General features: G+C 48.3%; 1 protein-coding gene across 1 annotated transcript in view; it reads left to right on the top strand.

Annotated features, from left to right (window-relative positions):
• VAV2 (vav 2 guanine nucleotide exchange factor) overlaps positions 1-15905 on the top strand; it is a gene marked incomplete at its 5' end in the record, with an annotated part of 97605 nt that overhangs the window by 64344 nt on the left and 17356 nt on the right. Inside the window, 5 exons of the mRNA XM_009875565.1 lie at positions 796-864; positions 8425-8527; positions 10975-11073; positions 12674-12742; positions 13356-13456. Of these exons, the coding sequence (XP_009873867.1) occupies positions 796-864; positions 8425-8527; positions 10975-11073; positions 12674-12742; positions 13356-13456 (441 nt within the window). The remainder of the gene's footprint in view (positions 1-795; positions 865-8424; positions 8528-10974; positions 11074-12673; positions 12743-13355; positions 13457-15905) is intronic.

Below are 15905 nucleotides of genomic sequence, written 5' to 3'. Positions count from 1 at the left end.
TCACGAGGTGCATCCAGCCCCAGCAGAGCCACAGCCCACCGTGGCCCCGCGCCAGCAACAACATGTTGGGTTTAATTAAAGCAGTATTTTTCATCTCCTTCATACGTTATTTGGTTATTACTTTGGAATGAGCCAAGGAATTCTTGTATTTTCCCCCCACTCCCTCCCTTTCTCTTTTAATCTGCTTTCTCCCCTCCTTCCTTTTGCCCTTTTGGTGCCCTTTCCCTCATCCCCGGGGTTTTAACTTTTTTCAGCTAGCATGAAGTTGAGATGAGGGAAGCCCGGGGTTCATAAGGTGGAATCAGCTGCTTGCAGCGGTGTGAGGTGCCGGTGTGCCCCACCTGCTCCAGCAGGGCAGGAGCTCACAGGTAGAAAGGCTCCATCACGGGGAAAGGAGAGGGTGTTTCTCTGTCTCAGTAAGACCAAGACCAGACTTGAATTAGATTTGTTTGTGCAAGCACCAGCGCAGCGGGAAGCGATGGCTCCTGCACAGGGTCTCTGAGATGCTGTTAGATGATGCAGCTCCTCACTTCGGTGCTCAGAGGGTGCCCTGCAGTGAAACCAGCCCCACCACCTGGTTTCTTGTCCTGTTGTGCCAGTGCTGCCTGCGGGAAGTAGCGGAGACAATGTCCTCCTGGGAGCTGATGCCTCAATAGGGAAGAAACTTATTTGCAATGACTGTCTCGTTCGGAAACACCCTCTGCTCGACGGGATGCTCCGGGCTGGGCTGAGTTCAGCTGGGGCTGCTGTGAGGGGTGAGACACCACTAATGCTGTCATTCCTCTCCTTCCCCAGGCCCTTCCCGTCGGAGGAGACCACGGACAATGATGACGATGTGTATCGGAGCTTGGAGGAGCTGGCGGAGTAAGTGGCCTTGCCTTCTCATGGGGAGGGGACACAAACAGGGAAAACTTGCAACGTTGTTTTAGCGAAGTCAGATAAAATTTGACAGCAGGGCTCTGAGAGCCAGGCTGGCTGCTTTGATCACCTTGCCAGGGGATTTTTGTGCTCTTACAATAGTCCATCTTTTCCCACATAGAGCCCTGAGAGACGTCAGTTGTTATCAGGTTGAGCTTAAGAGAGATGAGAGGGTGGCAAGGGGGGGCCAAGCGCCCAGAGAGCCCCTCTGCCTGGGACTGGGATACCCATTGCTAGCTCAACACTGGACCCACACACCCCTGTGTTGGTTTTGTGGCTTTGTGGGTGCTGGCACATGGGTCTGTGACCCTCGTGAGTGATTTTTGGACCCAGAGCAGTCCTTCGCAGGGGACCCATCCTGCTGCTCCTGTGGAGGTGTGCAGGGTGATGCTGCTGGGGTTGCTGTGTTTATCTGGGTCTCTGGCAGCTGCGTTTTGCTGCCCCTGGTGATGATATAACAAGCTTTTAAAAGCAACCTTGAACTGCAATGTATGGGGTGAAACGCGGGCGCTATCGGAATTCGATGGCAGCGTTCCCGTCGGCTGAGGTTTTAGTTATGAAGTGCAGTCTGTTTCATATGGAGGGAAAGTCTGTATGGGTGGATATGTGGCTTTATGCAGTTAAATATTATTGTTCCACAACATAAATAATAAGGCTCCTTAATCCAATGAGTTCCTTATGGCTGAAGTTATTACAAAAGTTAATCATAAATTACTAGCCGAGGGAACAGAGTACCCTGGAATCCCCTGCTCGTGGTTTGCTCCCAGCAGCTCCAGTTTAATAAAATTTTAACGTATAAAGGGATCCTTTCAAGAAGAACATTTTCCCTCTCCCCCCCACTCCTAAAGTTCTCAAAATCCCTTTAATACTGGGGTTTAAAATTCCTGATTCTCACACACAGACGTGAATTTAATTGGAGGAAGGTTGGTGTGTCAACTCGCCCACGAGCACCGGTGGGGATGTCAGATGTCAGCCCTCTCCTAGAAATCGGGGTCTCAGTGTGATGCTCTCGGGGCTCAGAGCGCGTTGTTCAGTGCCAGGGATGAGCTCCCACCTTCACATGCTCTGCAGCTGGCAGTGCAGCTCCTGTGCCCTGTCCAGGTGGAAGCTTCCCAAACCGTTCCTTTGCTCACGACTGCGAGTCGGTCCTTCTATGAGAGGGACTTAAATGCCCAAGTCCCATGCTCGGATGACTTAGAGGTTTATTTCTTACTGATCACTCCGTTCTGCCCTAGATGGTCTCCAACTTTTTAGCTTTCACTTTATTCCCCATTCTTTGCAAAATCCTCCTCTTTACATCTTTAGTCAGGACCGCTGGAGAGAAGTGTGTGTAAATCGGCGTTGGGGATGTTACACAAATTCCTTTGTCAAGATCTGTGCTCCCGGTGCAGCCAGGTTGTGCACGGAAAGACAACCTGTGGAACGGAGCCATAATTCACTCATCAACTGTAAAAAAACCCTGAAATGCCCCGGAGAGCCCCGTAGCACGAGTGTTGCTGCTCTCACTGCCCGGCAATAGCCCCCTTTCTCCCTTGGACAAGGAGTGACTCTCCGTGCTTGACAAGGAAACTTTGACTGGGAATTTGCCGGTCACAATGGTGCGTACTGGGCAGCGATGCTGGTCGCTGGCAAACCACGGGGCCACATGAGAAAGCTCTTTCTTAGCTGCTGCCGATCTCCGAGCAGCTGAACAAGGGCATCTTTCATGAGCTGGGAATGATTCAGTCCATCCAGCATCTTTGCATTTCATATTTGCTGATGGTCCAGCAGCCCCGGGAAGATCCGAGCGCACCCGAAGTGCTTTCCTGGAGGCGAGGAAATGGTTTTTGCAGCAAGCACTGAAGTGACCCAGCGCGGGGAAGGAACTGCTCCTGAAGAGCACAACCAGGCGCAGGAACACTCCTTCCTTTCGCAGCGGACACCTCTCCGTCTCTGGCTGGTTTTTCCACATTAACTTGCTACACCTCTGCAGCCGAGTGATTATTTTTTTGCCCTTTGGATCATTTTGGAGGGGCGCACAGTCCTGTCCCTAAAACTGTGACATACTGTCACTGGGGTGCAGGGACACAACCCTAGACGTTTTCGGGGCTGGTAAAAGTGTGGGGGTTTTGGTTTTCGTTTTTTTTTTTTAGAATGCCAAAATGCTTTTTTTCAACCTTAAGTACTTAAACAGAGTGGTTTGCTGTCCCTGAATATGAGATTTGGGGTTCAAAATACTCCTTTAGAATGCCAAAATGCTTTGTTTGAACCTTAAGTACTTAAACAGAGTGGTTTGCTGTCCCCAAATATGTGATTTTGGGTTCAAAATATAACCATATCTGACGGAGGTGCAGATACGGGAAGCAGAAGGGATCAGGCTTTGTCCCTGTGATGCTCTAGAGGAGCGGAGGAGCTGGGGACAAAAGCCGGATCGGTAGCGGTGCCATGAGGGCCGTTTATGCACGTTGCAGAAACAAGCTGTCTGTGTGCAAGCGCGAGGGCGGCTGTGGGGTGCTCGAGGTTATAAAGGATGTTCATGCCTTGATGAACCCATTGTGCTTTCTCCTTTGGGGTATCACAGAGGTTACGCCGGGCTGCACGCAGCTCCCCAGCACCGGGTCAGCCGCCTGGCGGATCAAAGCAGATAATTGCCTGGAAACAGCTATTTATTTAAGAAAGAAAAAAAAAGAAAAAAGGCACAAAACCTCAAAACCCCAAAGAACAATTGATGATTGAAAGGGGAGGGGAAACTACAAGGGTATCAGGGGAGCCAGAAAGTTCTCAGATTCCCTGTTCTTGGCCTGCTGGCCCCTCGGTTTGCTTTGCCATCAGCCAGATGACAGCCTGGGAGAGCCCGGGCAGATGGTGAGGGCTGGCCAGTTTGCAAATGGTGCCTGATCGATACTGGGAGGAGTAGTAAAGGGACATATGTCCTCTGCTGCCTGATTTATTTCTGCGTGCCCTAGTGCCAGACCCCAGAACCACAGCTGGTTTCGGAGGGGAGTTTGCCCAGGAAAGGAGCAGAGCTTTGCCGCCACGTTTGCTGGAGCCTGCTCTGTGAAATCAAAGCGATCCTTGTCCTGAGGATGCTCCTGCAGGTCTGCAGGGATGTGAGCTGATGCCTCCTGCACGGCTACAGCTGCTGGGCACTGACAGCCACCCGCCTTACTGCTGAGCATCCTCCCCACAGACTGCTTTTCCATCTCTCTTGCTGGTTATTTCAGCTGCCTCAAACCATTCTGGTATTTCAGAAGTTATATTTAACGTTTAATCTAAATTTTCTCTGCTGCCACTTCAGCTCTCTCCAGTTCATCTCCTTAATTTTAATTGTCCTGCAAGTCCGTGTCCCCTGGTCTTGTTTCAAGCAGCAGCTCGCTGGGGATTTATCCCCCAAAAAAGTATTGGAAATAGTGACGTGTTCCTAAACTTTTTGTTGTAGAGAGGGGATGTTGCAGGAGATCTCCTGCCTGTGCTAAATTTCTCAAGCGATGCAACTCGTTTGGGCCCAGACTCTGCAAACGACCTGTCTCCTGCCAAGAAGTTCTTGTTGAAGTTTCTCCTGCTCCTTTCACTGCTGTTCCCTAGCATTGCATCCTTGTACCTTCGAAAGTAGTGATGTGATCAGCAGAACTTCTCAAGTGCATTAAAAAAAGTAATGAATAGAGGAGCCAAGGTGAGATGATAAGTTAGCTGCCACTTTTCTCATTATTTTTCCTGTGTTGGGAAAACCACGCATGCCAGCCAGTTAAATAAATGGCTCCATGGTACAAGGCACTCAAGCCATAGTCCTTGTAAATGCATCTTTTCTTCTTTGTCACCAGTAGAGATTTTTATACATCCTGCTTTTGCCGTTTCTAGGATCATGTTGGTTGCTGTGAGGCTCATTCTTGGGATTATAATGTTCCGCTTTGAATGCGGAATGTAAGACCTGAGTGGAAGAGATGGCAAAAGGCTTCTCTTGCTATTCCCAGACACATGTCTCTGTCCAAGCACAATCTGGCTAATTAAAACCCTGCGAGGTCTCAAGTCCAACAACTGCACATCTTGCACTTCTTCACCCTGAAACCCAAGCCTGCCAGATGTGCTACAAATATAGGGCTCTGCTTGTCCTCGTCTGATGGAGACCCTGAATGAGGGGGTTGGTCGGATGAACCATCTATTTATATCTGTAAGTGCAGAGTAAGAATGAGAAAGTGGAGGATTACTGGGGCAAACTGGACCCTCACAGCTGCTGGGCAGCTGTCTCGGGGCCCCTGCAAGTGCACTTCCAGCCTGGACCCTGTGGTGGCTCTGAGATCTTCTGGCACTTAACCTTGGCTGCAGGGCTGGAGATTTAGGTTTGTCTTTTGGTTGTCTTATTTTTAGCTCCTCCTCTTCTTTCTTTCGCTCTTCCCAGTGGTTCTGGCTCTTTCATCAGCGGAGGGAAAGCAGCGACGTGATTTGGGCAGGTTTTGCCTGAAGTTGCCTTAAGATGTGAAAAGCTTTATTCTTTTTTGCTTTGAATGAGCTTTCCTGGCTAGGCAAGATTCTGCCAGCCCAGAGCTGGTTGCATCCCTCCTAATAACAGTAATTGCTAATGCTGGCGTTAACTCTGGAGGGTGGATAAAATCCCATTCCTAAGTCCAGAGCTGTCAATGAATCTCCTAATCCAGGCTGTAGATCGTAGGCTCTGATACCCACGGGTAACTTGCAGACTCTGATGCTTTTATTGAAGGAATAAATTGCTTTTCTTTGTGGAGAACGAGGTGAGGGTCTGGCTTTCCCTCCTCAAGTTGTTCAGTCTACGCGTGACATGCTTGGGATGCTGAATTTATTGCCTCCCGCAGCAGGGGTGTGCTAAACACAAAAAATACCTGCCTCATTTCCCCTCCCCTTACAGCATTTAAAATTTAGTGTGTTCTTAGGCTGCCACTGGCTAAAATCATGCCAATGCCTGCTCCCTTTTTTTAATGATGAAGAGGATGCATATTTTCAACTCTGACAGACAATTGTGGAGATCGATGATAATCAATACGTGCGGCGTCAACAGCCGTGTGCACACCGGTAAAGCTCGGCTGCTCCAGGAGAGGCTAATCTGCAGGTTTTACTGCTCTCCATAAAACTGGCAGCTTCTGGTGTTTCTCAGAGATGTACTAGGAATGTGTCTTAATAAATAAGGGTCCGTTGGACAAAGGTGATGTTGTTTTAATACACTACAGCTGTCGGGCTTGAGCATCTCTAGTGCCTCTCCCTTAAGCTCTGATATGGAGATGTCTTTCTGGATGGCCCCAGGACAACGGAGTTCTCCTGGTTTTTGCCTGAGGTCAGAAACTGGAGATGGGAAGGGCTTGCCCTTGTGTTGATGAGCAGGAACGAGCGGAGCAGCAAAGGCTTGGTCCCTGGGTTAGAGCAATGAGAGCATCGAGGTGCTGTCAGGATGCGATGGGTACAGTGTTCGTGTCAACTGTCTTGGCAACTCTATGGACGAATTTGCTGTGGTGTCCCTCAGCAGGTGTTTCTGTCCCTTTCCCGGTGGCCCAGAGAAGCTCTGGGTAGGGCCAGGCTGGCCCAGGTCCGTGGGACAGCTGCCTTACTCCAGGCTTGATCCAGGCAGCCCGTGATTTAGCAAAGCCCGTTCAACCATCCCATGCTGCCGCCTGGGTTTTTCACAGTGTGTGCCTGACCACGGTCCAGAGCTTGTGGCTTCTTGGTGGGTGAGAAAAGGTGGACTTGTCCAGGCTAGGGCAGCAGCAGCCTGGGGACAGGTGGTGCTGGGCTCTGAGGCTTGGACACGGTGCCTGGTTGTGCCTCTGTGCAGGAGAGAAGGACCAGCTGACGCTCGGGATACGGAACTTTCCAGAGACCTCAATATGCTGTCTTCTTCTGCACGTAGCCCAAAGCTATTGCTGAGAGCTCCCGTTGCTGGTGACGAGCACCTATCACCCAAAGCAGGCTCAGCTCTGGCAGCAGCATCACCGCAGCGCTCGCCGTGGCCGCGCCGTACCCATCTGGTACTTGCTCTTGAAGTGGACCCAACCAAACATTCCCTAACAACCCTCGAGCCAGGGAAGCGATGTATGGAGAGACAGCCAGCAATCCAAGAGGTGTGAGCAGGAAGGGGAGATTAATCAGGAACCAGGAGTTACTTGCGCTGGATACGGAGCGAAGCTGAGAATATAAATATTGGTACAGATAATAACGGCGATGGCGACACTTGGGAAGGGGAAGATGGATCACCAGCTATTAGTGGGCATTATTACAGCAACTGTAATGCATCACTCTGGAAGAATGGGACGGATACATCGTGCCAGCATATTTATTTAAAATCCCCAAACTTTTATTACATAAATCTGGGTTTAAAAATAGAAAGAACTGTGTTTAGAAAAGAAATAAAGCCCAGTTTTGCAAACAGATGTGCTCTGGTGCTCCATACTGTATAATATAGAGATGTCAAGCGTTACAGTTTGAGCACAGTTTTACACCTAAATGTATTGGTATGTAATTAATGCCCATGTTGAAAGAGAGCTCGGAAGATATGCAAACATTATTTGATATTCCAGCGTTTCACACTGTCTTGATCCCGTGGGGTTGACTTCAGTGGGAGCCGTTAGCAATCAGCACCTGTAGATCTAAGCGCTGAAATTGTTATTGTTAATTGGTGTTTATTACGGGTTGAATTTTCAAAAGTGTTCTAAGGCTTAGGAGCCCCTGGAGGGGTTTGTAATGGCTCAGATGACAATTAAGTACCTAACACCGTCACCTTTAGATATGAATTGGGCACTATGTCTTGGTGACGCCTTTAAAGCCTGGGTTTACAGGGACATCTCCTAAGTGATGTGACTGCTTCTGAAAATGAGAGTTTTTTGCTGCTTAATTTCCCTATGATATAATTATTATTATTGGGCTCTGCTCAAGGTGGGAGCTGAGCAACACCAAGCTGAGTGTCTGGCGAGGTTGCCTTGCAGGGGTCAGGAGAATCTCCCCCTCCTCCAGGAACCGTTAGATCAGAAATCACCCGCTTGCAAATGTGCTTTATGAGAGTGGGTGCATCATCCAGAGAAACTGGATCCAGAACGTTTAAACCTGGACCTGGTGCCCGTGGCTGCTCCTTGTCCTAAAGAGGAGAGGCAGGAGATGCTCCTCAGAGGCAGGTGGAGCCGTCTGGTGGCCCAGATGAGCTCCTTGGCTGGCAGGTCTGTCTCCGGGTTGATCATGGCTGAGCAGACGCTCTGCGGGGACAGAGCTGGCAGACCTCGACGTGCCGGGCATTGCCTGGCACGGGGCTCGGAGCGGCTCCTTGGCCACAAGCCCCGCTCATGTTGAGCAGCCTTTTTGCCTTTTCCAGCCTCTGGTGAGCAGGCACCAACCGATCTGGGAAAAACGAGACTTGTGACATGGTCAGGATGTGTCAACGCTGTGGGAGAATTTTCTTATTTTTGCAGTTATCCTCCCTCCGTGGTGCCAGAGCAGTTGCTGGGTTGTCTGATCGAGCGGCAGCAAACGTACCCTGTTCATTATCACTCAAAATCACTTTCCTTCTCGTTCCAGTGAACATGATCTGGGGGAGGATATTTATGACTGCGTCCCCTGTGAAGATGAAGGCGATGATATCTATGAAGATATCATCAGAGTGGAAGTTCAGCAGCCCATGGTAATAATTTATTTGCATTTTTAAAGCTATACCTTGATGGGAGGAGAATGGAGAGGATTCAGTTAAATAAATGTCTGCCAGCGACAGGTGATGTTGTGGGGAAGGGAATTGCTTTGTGTTGCTCCTTGAAACTGAGCTGCCTGGTGAGAGGTAAAAATGAGCCAAGCTGGGATGGTGCTGGCCTGGAGGGGTTTCTCCAAGGAGTTTCCCATCGTGTTGTCTGATGGAGTTTGGGGAAGAGGAAGGAAAAGGGAGAGCTAATAAGACTTAAAAGATAAGCTAAAAATAGCAATTTGCTGCTGAGCCAAGGCGGCGTGTGTCGCTTCAACCCTTTCTGGGAGAGGGGAGTGCAGCAGCTCTGCCTTCTCCATCAGCCAGATGTGCTGTGTCGGGGATTTTTAGGTTGGGGCGAGCGCTGACAGATCTATCCCTGTCCATGACAGGGAGGTTGGATCTCTAAGGTCCCTTCCAGCCTAGGCCATTCTATCATCTGTGCGTGGAGGATCCAGCGCTTGTTTGTGCCTGTCACTGCTCCTGCCTGGGTGTCTCGGAGCAGGTAGATGTTTACAGCAGAGCTTTCTGGACCCGTGTGGTTTTCGGGACAAGCAGCTGACCCCAATCATTATCTCTAAAAGCTTTTCGATGATGGGGAAGTCCGGGTGTGCAGCGTGCACGGCCACACAGAGGGGCTTGCATAAACTAAAAGGGCTCTGGTGCAAATATCATGCTCCATGGATGAGCCAGGAAGGTGCTGGTGGTCCCTGAACTCCCCTCAATGTGCTCACCCTCACTGCCTGCGTCCCCAGCACGGAGGCGATGGGCTGCCCTGCCTTCTGCTGATGCAGAGCTGGAAGGGACCTTTCCCCCACAGCGTGACCTTCCAAATTTTCTCCCACCCTCTGCTATTTGCCACTCCCAGGCTTTGTGTAGACTCTAATTACAGTCTTCTGGCTGCAATCGGTGCTGATGATGGTGTGTACCTCCCCGTTACAAAGCACGGTCAATGGACAAGATCACTGATCAATAAAGTCCCCGGAGCGGGGTGTGGGGCTGTGCTGGGAGCTTGGGAAGGCAGGGCTGCCCCCCACGGAGCCCAGCACCTGAGCCCGTGCCCACATGGTGGTTTCTCACCCGTCCTGAGCCTGGCTGCAAGTGGTACCAAGACCACGACGATGGTGGTTGAGGCATTTTGTCACTTCACGCCTTGTCTGCAGCCCGAGGAGCCGAGAGAAATGCCTGGATCAAGGAGTCGGGCACAAAACGTTCCCACTGCTCCTGCCAAAGCACTTATTGCTGTTTACAGCGACAATGCTCGAGTCAGGGCAGCTCGTTGGCCACCAGTGGTTTTACCGTGCTGTGCCATCATTTGCAGAAGCCATTTGGCCCAAGAATTGCCTCTTGGGAAAGTTTCGCTAGGAATTTCTTGAATAAATGGCAAAAATGAGAGAAAGTTGCCACTGTGTAGTGGGTGGTGCAGGATTAGGATGAGTGAAATTGGCAATTTTTCACTGTCCCCTCCACAAAGTTTTATGTTCACTTGAACACTGCTGAGCGGTGATGGAGTCCATGGACTCTCTTTCCTGCCCTTCCCTGAGGAAAAGAGTCTGTTTTTAATGTAAGCACCCACACATCTATATAAATACTGGATACCTATATACTAAATATCTATATAGATACTGGATAATTTATTTTTTTTTTTAAGATTTGTTGCAATAGCAAGTGTGTAATGCTAATTTCTTCTGTTCCTGCACGCTTCAGATTAGATATATGCAGGTAAGACACGTTGATTAAAATACTGTTTTCTGTCCAGCTGATAGGTCTGAGCTGTGGGCAATAAGGGGATGCACAGGGGGTGTCTGTTCCTGTGCATGGGCATTAACACCCCGTCACTGAATCACTTCCCGAGTTCAGAGTCTGTGCTGACAAGTGCAACCCAACAACCTCCCGAGAAGTGACTGTAGGAGTTGGGGCTTTAAGAAAAACGTGTATTATCAGATCTGACCTAAAATCATAAGAACTGGCAACCCTAGCAGGGGATTTGTATAATTCTTATTATTTATGACCCACTTAGGTTCTGCTGTGTTTCATCTCAAGGAAAAAAAAAGAAACACAACAAAACAAGCCCAAGTGAGGAAACCTGGCATTTACCTCTTATTTATTCCTCTTTAGCTGATGGTCTTTGGTGATGTGGTTATAATAGATGCAAAACATGTGATGCTTGCCATGTCAAAACATACTGAATGGTACAGCCAGGGTTCTTCCCTATTTTATTTATTTTTGATAAAAGGAGTTTCCTTTAAAATGAACCAGTAGCCCTGACTTTCCAAACTTGTCCTTGTTCCGAGTTTGCTGTCACTGAAGGCGGAACCGGAGCTCTGCTCCACATGAGCAGGTTGCTGCACCACTCTTAAGAGTATCTGACCATGCGTTATTTTTCCTTTTTCTAGAAAATGGGCATGACAGAAGATGATAAAAGAAATTGCTGTTTGCTAGAAATCCAAGAAACCGAGGCCAAATACTACAAAACACTTGAAGACATAGAAAAGGTAAGAACTAAGCTGTCTTTTCTATACCATCACCTTCCACGTCGTCCCTTGATGTTGCTTTAATCTCGCTGTATTGGCTCTTGCCATGTTAGTTCTCGCTGCGAGAGCTGGCAGATGCGATGAGGCAAGATTGGTGCATTCACATGTAAAATTGGAGAGAAGGAGGATCCAGAAAACCCATACTGACAAGCACAAACGTGCAGTCTGTTACCGTAGGAGCCAAACAGCATATTTTTTCTGATCACTGCATGTTGGAACTCGGCTGAAAACCATCCTGCTGTGTCCCCCCTACCCTGGGGTAAGAGACTCCCGCTCCTCGCTCAGCCAGGCCGGGCTCACTGATAAGAGCTGTGTTTGCAGATATCTTATCGCTTTGATTGCTATGGAATAATTTCTTTATTCCGGATGTTTTTTCCAAAAGCGCTGAAGCTGTGCTGACTTGTCGTTGAAACTAATTGGATTAAAAGCAACATTTTGCTGCTTAAATTCATGGGGTTTAGAATAGAATAGAATTAGAATAAGAATGGAATGGAATGGAATGGAATGGAATGGAATGGAATGGAATGGAATGGATTGGAATGCATTTTTAATTGGTTTTGATAAGTTATTGTCATGCCTTTCTTTTAAATAAAAATAAAAATTAACACCTCAGCAAGGCAGCAGAATCCTGGGTATGGCTGGAGCCTGGAGATGCTTTCTGCTCGGAGGAAAGCAGCAGGACTGAAGAACAATAGTGAAGAATCAAGCTGCCATTTCTAATCACCCTAACGTTTTTGTTTCCTGTCCTTTTGCAATTGCCTGCATCTGTCTGCTGAAAGATCCCTCAAGGAAGCTGCGAGTGGAACTGGCAGGACGGGATAACGTTTCCTCTTTTCCATGTCCTAATGTACATGTGCTTTATGTAAATAGCTCTTGTTCCTTGGAAACAGCCACAGCCCTTCTGGTTCAGTCTAAAGGAAAAGTTAAATTATTGCTTCGATATCCATTAAAAAGGCTTGTGGAGGATTAGTAGGTTCTGACGGCGTGTTATGGGTAGATGGTCCCGTCTTCGGTGCGCTGCGTTGGGTTTTTTCTGTAGTTACAAGTCATGGGGACGTTCTATTAATATGTATTTGTTCAGAAAGGCATTTCCAATGTAATCCCATCATGGGCGCTTTTTCAAGGGCAGAATTCTAGTGAGATACTCACAAGAGCTGAAAAGATGTTGCTGAGCTCTTCCCAGCTGCAGCAAGGTGAAGAAACCGTGTGTGCTGAAATCGCCCTCCTGGCGGATTCAGCAGGGCTGGGGGCTCTGCCACCCACGGACGAGGGTCTTGCACCTTCTTCCCGCTGGAAGAGCCGTGGGGGCCAAGGGCAGCTTAGGGGGAGGATGCACCCAGGGGGAGTCCAGGCTCCCACTTGGCTCCCCTTGAGAACTCTGTTACCATTCACCTGCCTTAAGTGCAAGGGCTTAAATCCTTTGAAACCCGGCTTGTCCCTGCCCGGGTAAATGCAGCCAGTGGAGCAGGGAGAAATACCTCCCCTGCCCAAAAAAACCCAGAACAATAGCTTGTTTACTGCTTCATGGTATTTCAATCCCTTTTCTCTTTACCTCTTGCAGAACTATATGAACCCACTGAGGCTGGTACTGACTCCTCAAGACATGGAAGCAATTTTTATCAATTTGGAGGTAACGGCATAGACATTGTGGCTTAAGTCGTTCTTCTTTTCATGGCAGCTCCTGCTTAAGAGAAAACTCAGATTTCACGCTAGGTTTGTGCATTCACCTGTAGAGGTTCAGTCCTTCATGTGCTGCGGAGCTTGAATGGGTTTAGGAGATATTCTTTAATGCTCAGTTTTAGAGTTGGGGATTATATAAACTCTGGGTAAGAAAACAATTTTATACAGAGGATATTCCAGGGCTGGGGCTGTGCATTTCAGCTGTACTTAGAGGTGGTTTGGGCATGCTGTGAGGAAGGAATTTATTTCTAAGCTGGCTTGCACAGGCCCTGGGTCAGAGCTGCCCATCTCCTCCACTCCCTCCAAACCTGCAAAAGGGACTTCAACACGCATGGAAATCCTGTTTTCCCCTGTGTAACCTCCTGATGGAATTACACCCTGGCAGACCTGGCCATTTAGGGCTACTTCTTCACTGGAATGACTTATTTTAAAAAGAGCTAAAAGCGGGGAAAAAAGGAAGAGAGAATGACTGCCTGATTAAGTAGTGAACGTGCATTTCTTTAGCCTCTGTTTGCCCACTCACTTTGGATGTGTTTAAAGTATTGATTGTTTCTTCATTTTAGGACCTAATTAAAGTGCACTTCAGTTTCCTGAGAGCCATCGATGTCTCTATGATGTCTGGAGGAAGCAGCCTGGCAAAAGTGTTTCTGGAATTCAAAGAGAGGTAAAAGAAACCTGTGTCCTCTAGCAGCTCCAGTTTTAACAGACAGGGGTTAATATTTGCAGGGACCAGCTGAGAAAGAGTGAAGTAAAACCTCAGGGGTTTAGCACAGTCTTCCTGTGCAAGGTCCTGTGATGTGGTGGGATGACTTCTTTGCAGGGGAGACTTCGCTCTGGTTAGATCAAAGTGATTGCTCAAACCAAAAAAATCGTGTATTTGGCACTGCTACTGTCCCGCACCTCTTGTGATGAATAAATGTAAAAGTTGCTTTCGCAAACATACTACATTCTGTGTTTTGGCAGCTGCGAGCAGGAGTACCCCAGAACACAAAGATAAGGTTAATAAAAGCCTTTAATATCCTTAATACTAATCAAAGGCCTGATTCATTGTGGAATTTTGCCAGGGTGTTATTTCACTGTGATTAAACCAGTGTCTAGACACAGAAATGCCATTCAGAAGTCAATAACTCTAGAAATACCATCTGCATTAATAATACACCGTAAGGTCAGATATTCCATCATCCACAGCGCCTCTTTTTTAAAAAAAGTGGATGTTTTCTGGATTAAATAAAAAAAAAAGTTTCCAAAGAAGAATGCAAATAATTTAAAAACACTTATAAAGCTCAATTAGGTGATTCTGATCTCCTGACTCCTGGCTCGGCTCCATACACACCGATGCCGTCCCCAGGATAGAGCAGGCAGGGAGGGGACACGGGAGAAATTGTGGAGGTGACATTGCTCCTGAGTGAGACCCACATGCCTGGGCAGGAGCATGAGGCTTGTTTTTGGGCCGGCAGCCCAAAATTTGCTGTTGGGAGCTCAGCAGACACCCTGATGGGTTACATGCAGGTAGGTGGACAAAACTGACCCAGGTCCTTAATGGGGTTGGTAAGCAGCTTTGTAAGGGACCTGAACGCTTTCCTGAGAAATGAGTTAAGGAGCTGGAGGGCTCCAGCTGCGATCGGGTGACGGCAGCTCCGAAGCTGCATTCAGCCCCTGGGGTCTCGGGGCTCTCAGCACTGAGGGAAACAGCTGCTCACAGGGAGTTTTGGCTTGGAGGAAACCCCAGAACCCGGCTCGAGGGGGGATGAAGAGTTAGGAGAAACCTGATCTAAATAGGCAAGGTCCTTTCCTATGTCGGGAAAGACGATGGGACCATATTTTACAGCAAGGAGATGGGGGTGCAGGAGGAGAAACTGAGCTCACCTGGGGAGATGGTGTTGTCCCACCAAGAAGGGAACATGGACCACCAGAGTCCCACTTGGTCCCTGTGTGTAAGACCTTCATCAAATGTATCCGTGACAAATAGCTCTCCCTTCCCTATGTGTCCTTGGAGACATCCCAACAAAATGATTTATTATTGCTCTTCTGCTTTGCAGGTTGGTTTTTTTGAGGGGTTTTGTTTTGTTTGTTTTTTCTTTTGAAAGGGAAGTGTTTGTAAATCTCTTTCTTTGAAAGCCAAGGTTTGAATTTATGCTCCTGAAGCCTCTTTGAAACTCTCCAGGTGCTGGCAAAGTAGGTATTATTGTGCACGTTCAGAAGTTGTCAAGAGGAAAAGGCAGAAGAATAATCTGTATTGGCTGCTGCTTTGCTGGGGACTGCGACTCCCATAAATCTCTCTATTCAGTTCCCCACCGGCGTCTGAGGGTCCCACGTTTACGGAGCAACGCTGGGTCAGGTGCTCCCAGATCGTCTCCATCGAGAGACAATGTCCTGAAATAATGGATGAGTTGCAGCATGTGGTGAAATATGTGTCTTATCAGCAGCAATACAGTTAACGGCAAGGAAGGGGGGGAACCCAGACCTGTCATGCAGGATTAATGAGCAAAGTAGAGGAAAAAGGGGGAATCCACAGCAGAACTGCTGTGTTTGTGTCAGGTGTTTAAATTAATAGCTCAGAGTCTCTATACAGAGCTTCACTGTGTTTCCAAAGGCTGTGACAACCTTCTTTTCCCAAATTACTCGGTCTCTTGATCTCTAGCTCCCTGTGGCCCATCCTGCAAGGAGCAACGAGCTTTCTAAAATGTGTCCTTGGGCTTCAGGGAGATTCAAGCCTCTTGTTCTCTGGTGAGGTGCAGATTGCCATCACCCACATCCATTCTCAAGAACCAAGTATTTCTCCTCTAGGGAAGGTCTCTCAGTGTGGAGCTGGGTTTCCCCGTGTGGTCACGGTGCTCTGAAAGCATCGCTCTTGGGGAGCAGTGGTTAAATAGATCACTCGTGGGAGTGGACGAATGAGCCATTGTACCTCCCAAAACAAGGCTCCTCTGGCCACTCCTCATCTCCCCTCTTCATGAGCTGAATCACCCCCACAGGCTCTAGAAACTTCAAAAGATTTAAACGTTAAAAAGCCGCACAGTGTAAGAGTGTTAATACTTCACTAAGTAGTTATATGGGGGAATAGCTGCTTGCCTTGTCCTTTCGCTGTAGGTGAGCACATATATCTTTTATAA

Source organism: Apaloderma vittatum, unplaced genomic scaffold, assembly GCF_000703405.1.
Source record: "Apaloderma vittatum isolate BGI_N311 unplaced genomic scaffold, ASM70340v1 scaffold12918, whole genome shotgun sequence".
NCBI lineage: Eukaryota > Metazoa > Chordata > Aves > Trogoniformes > Trogonidae > Apaloderma > Apaloderma vittatum.
The sequence above is the reverse complement of the archived record's forward strand: the minus strand, read 5'-3'. Positions and strand labels throughout refer to the sequence as shown.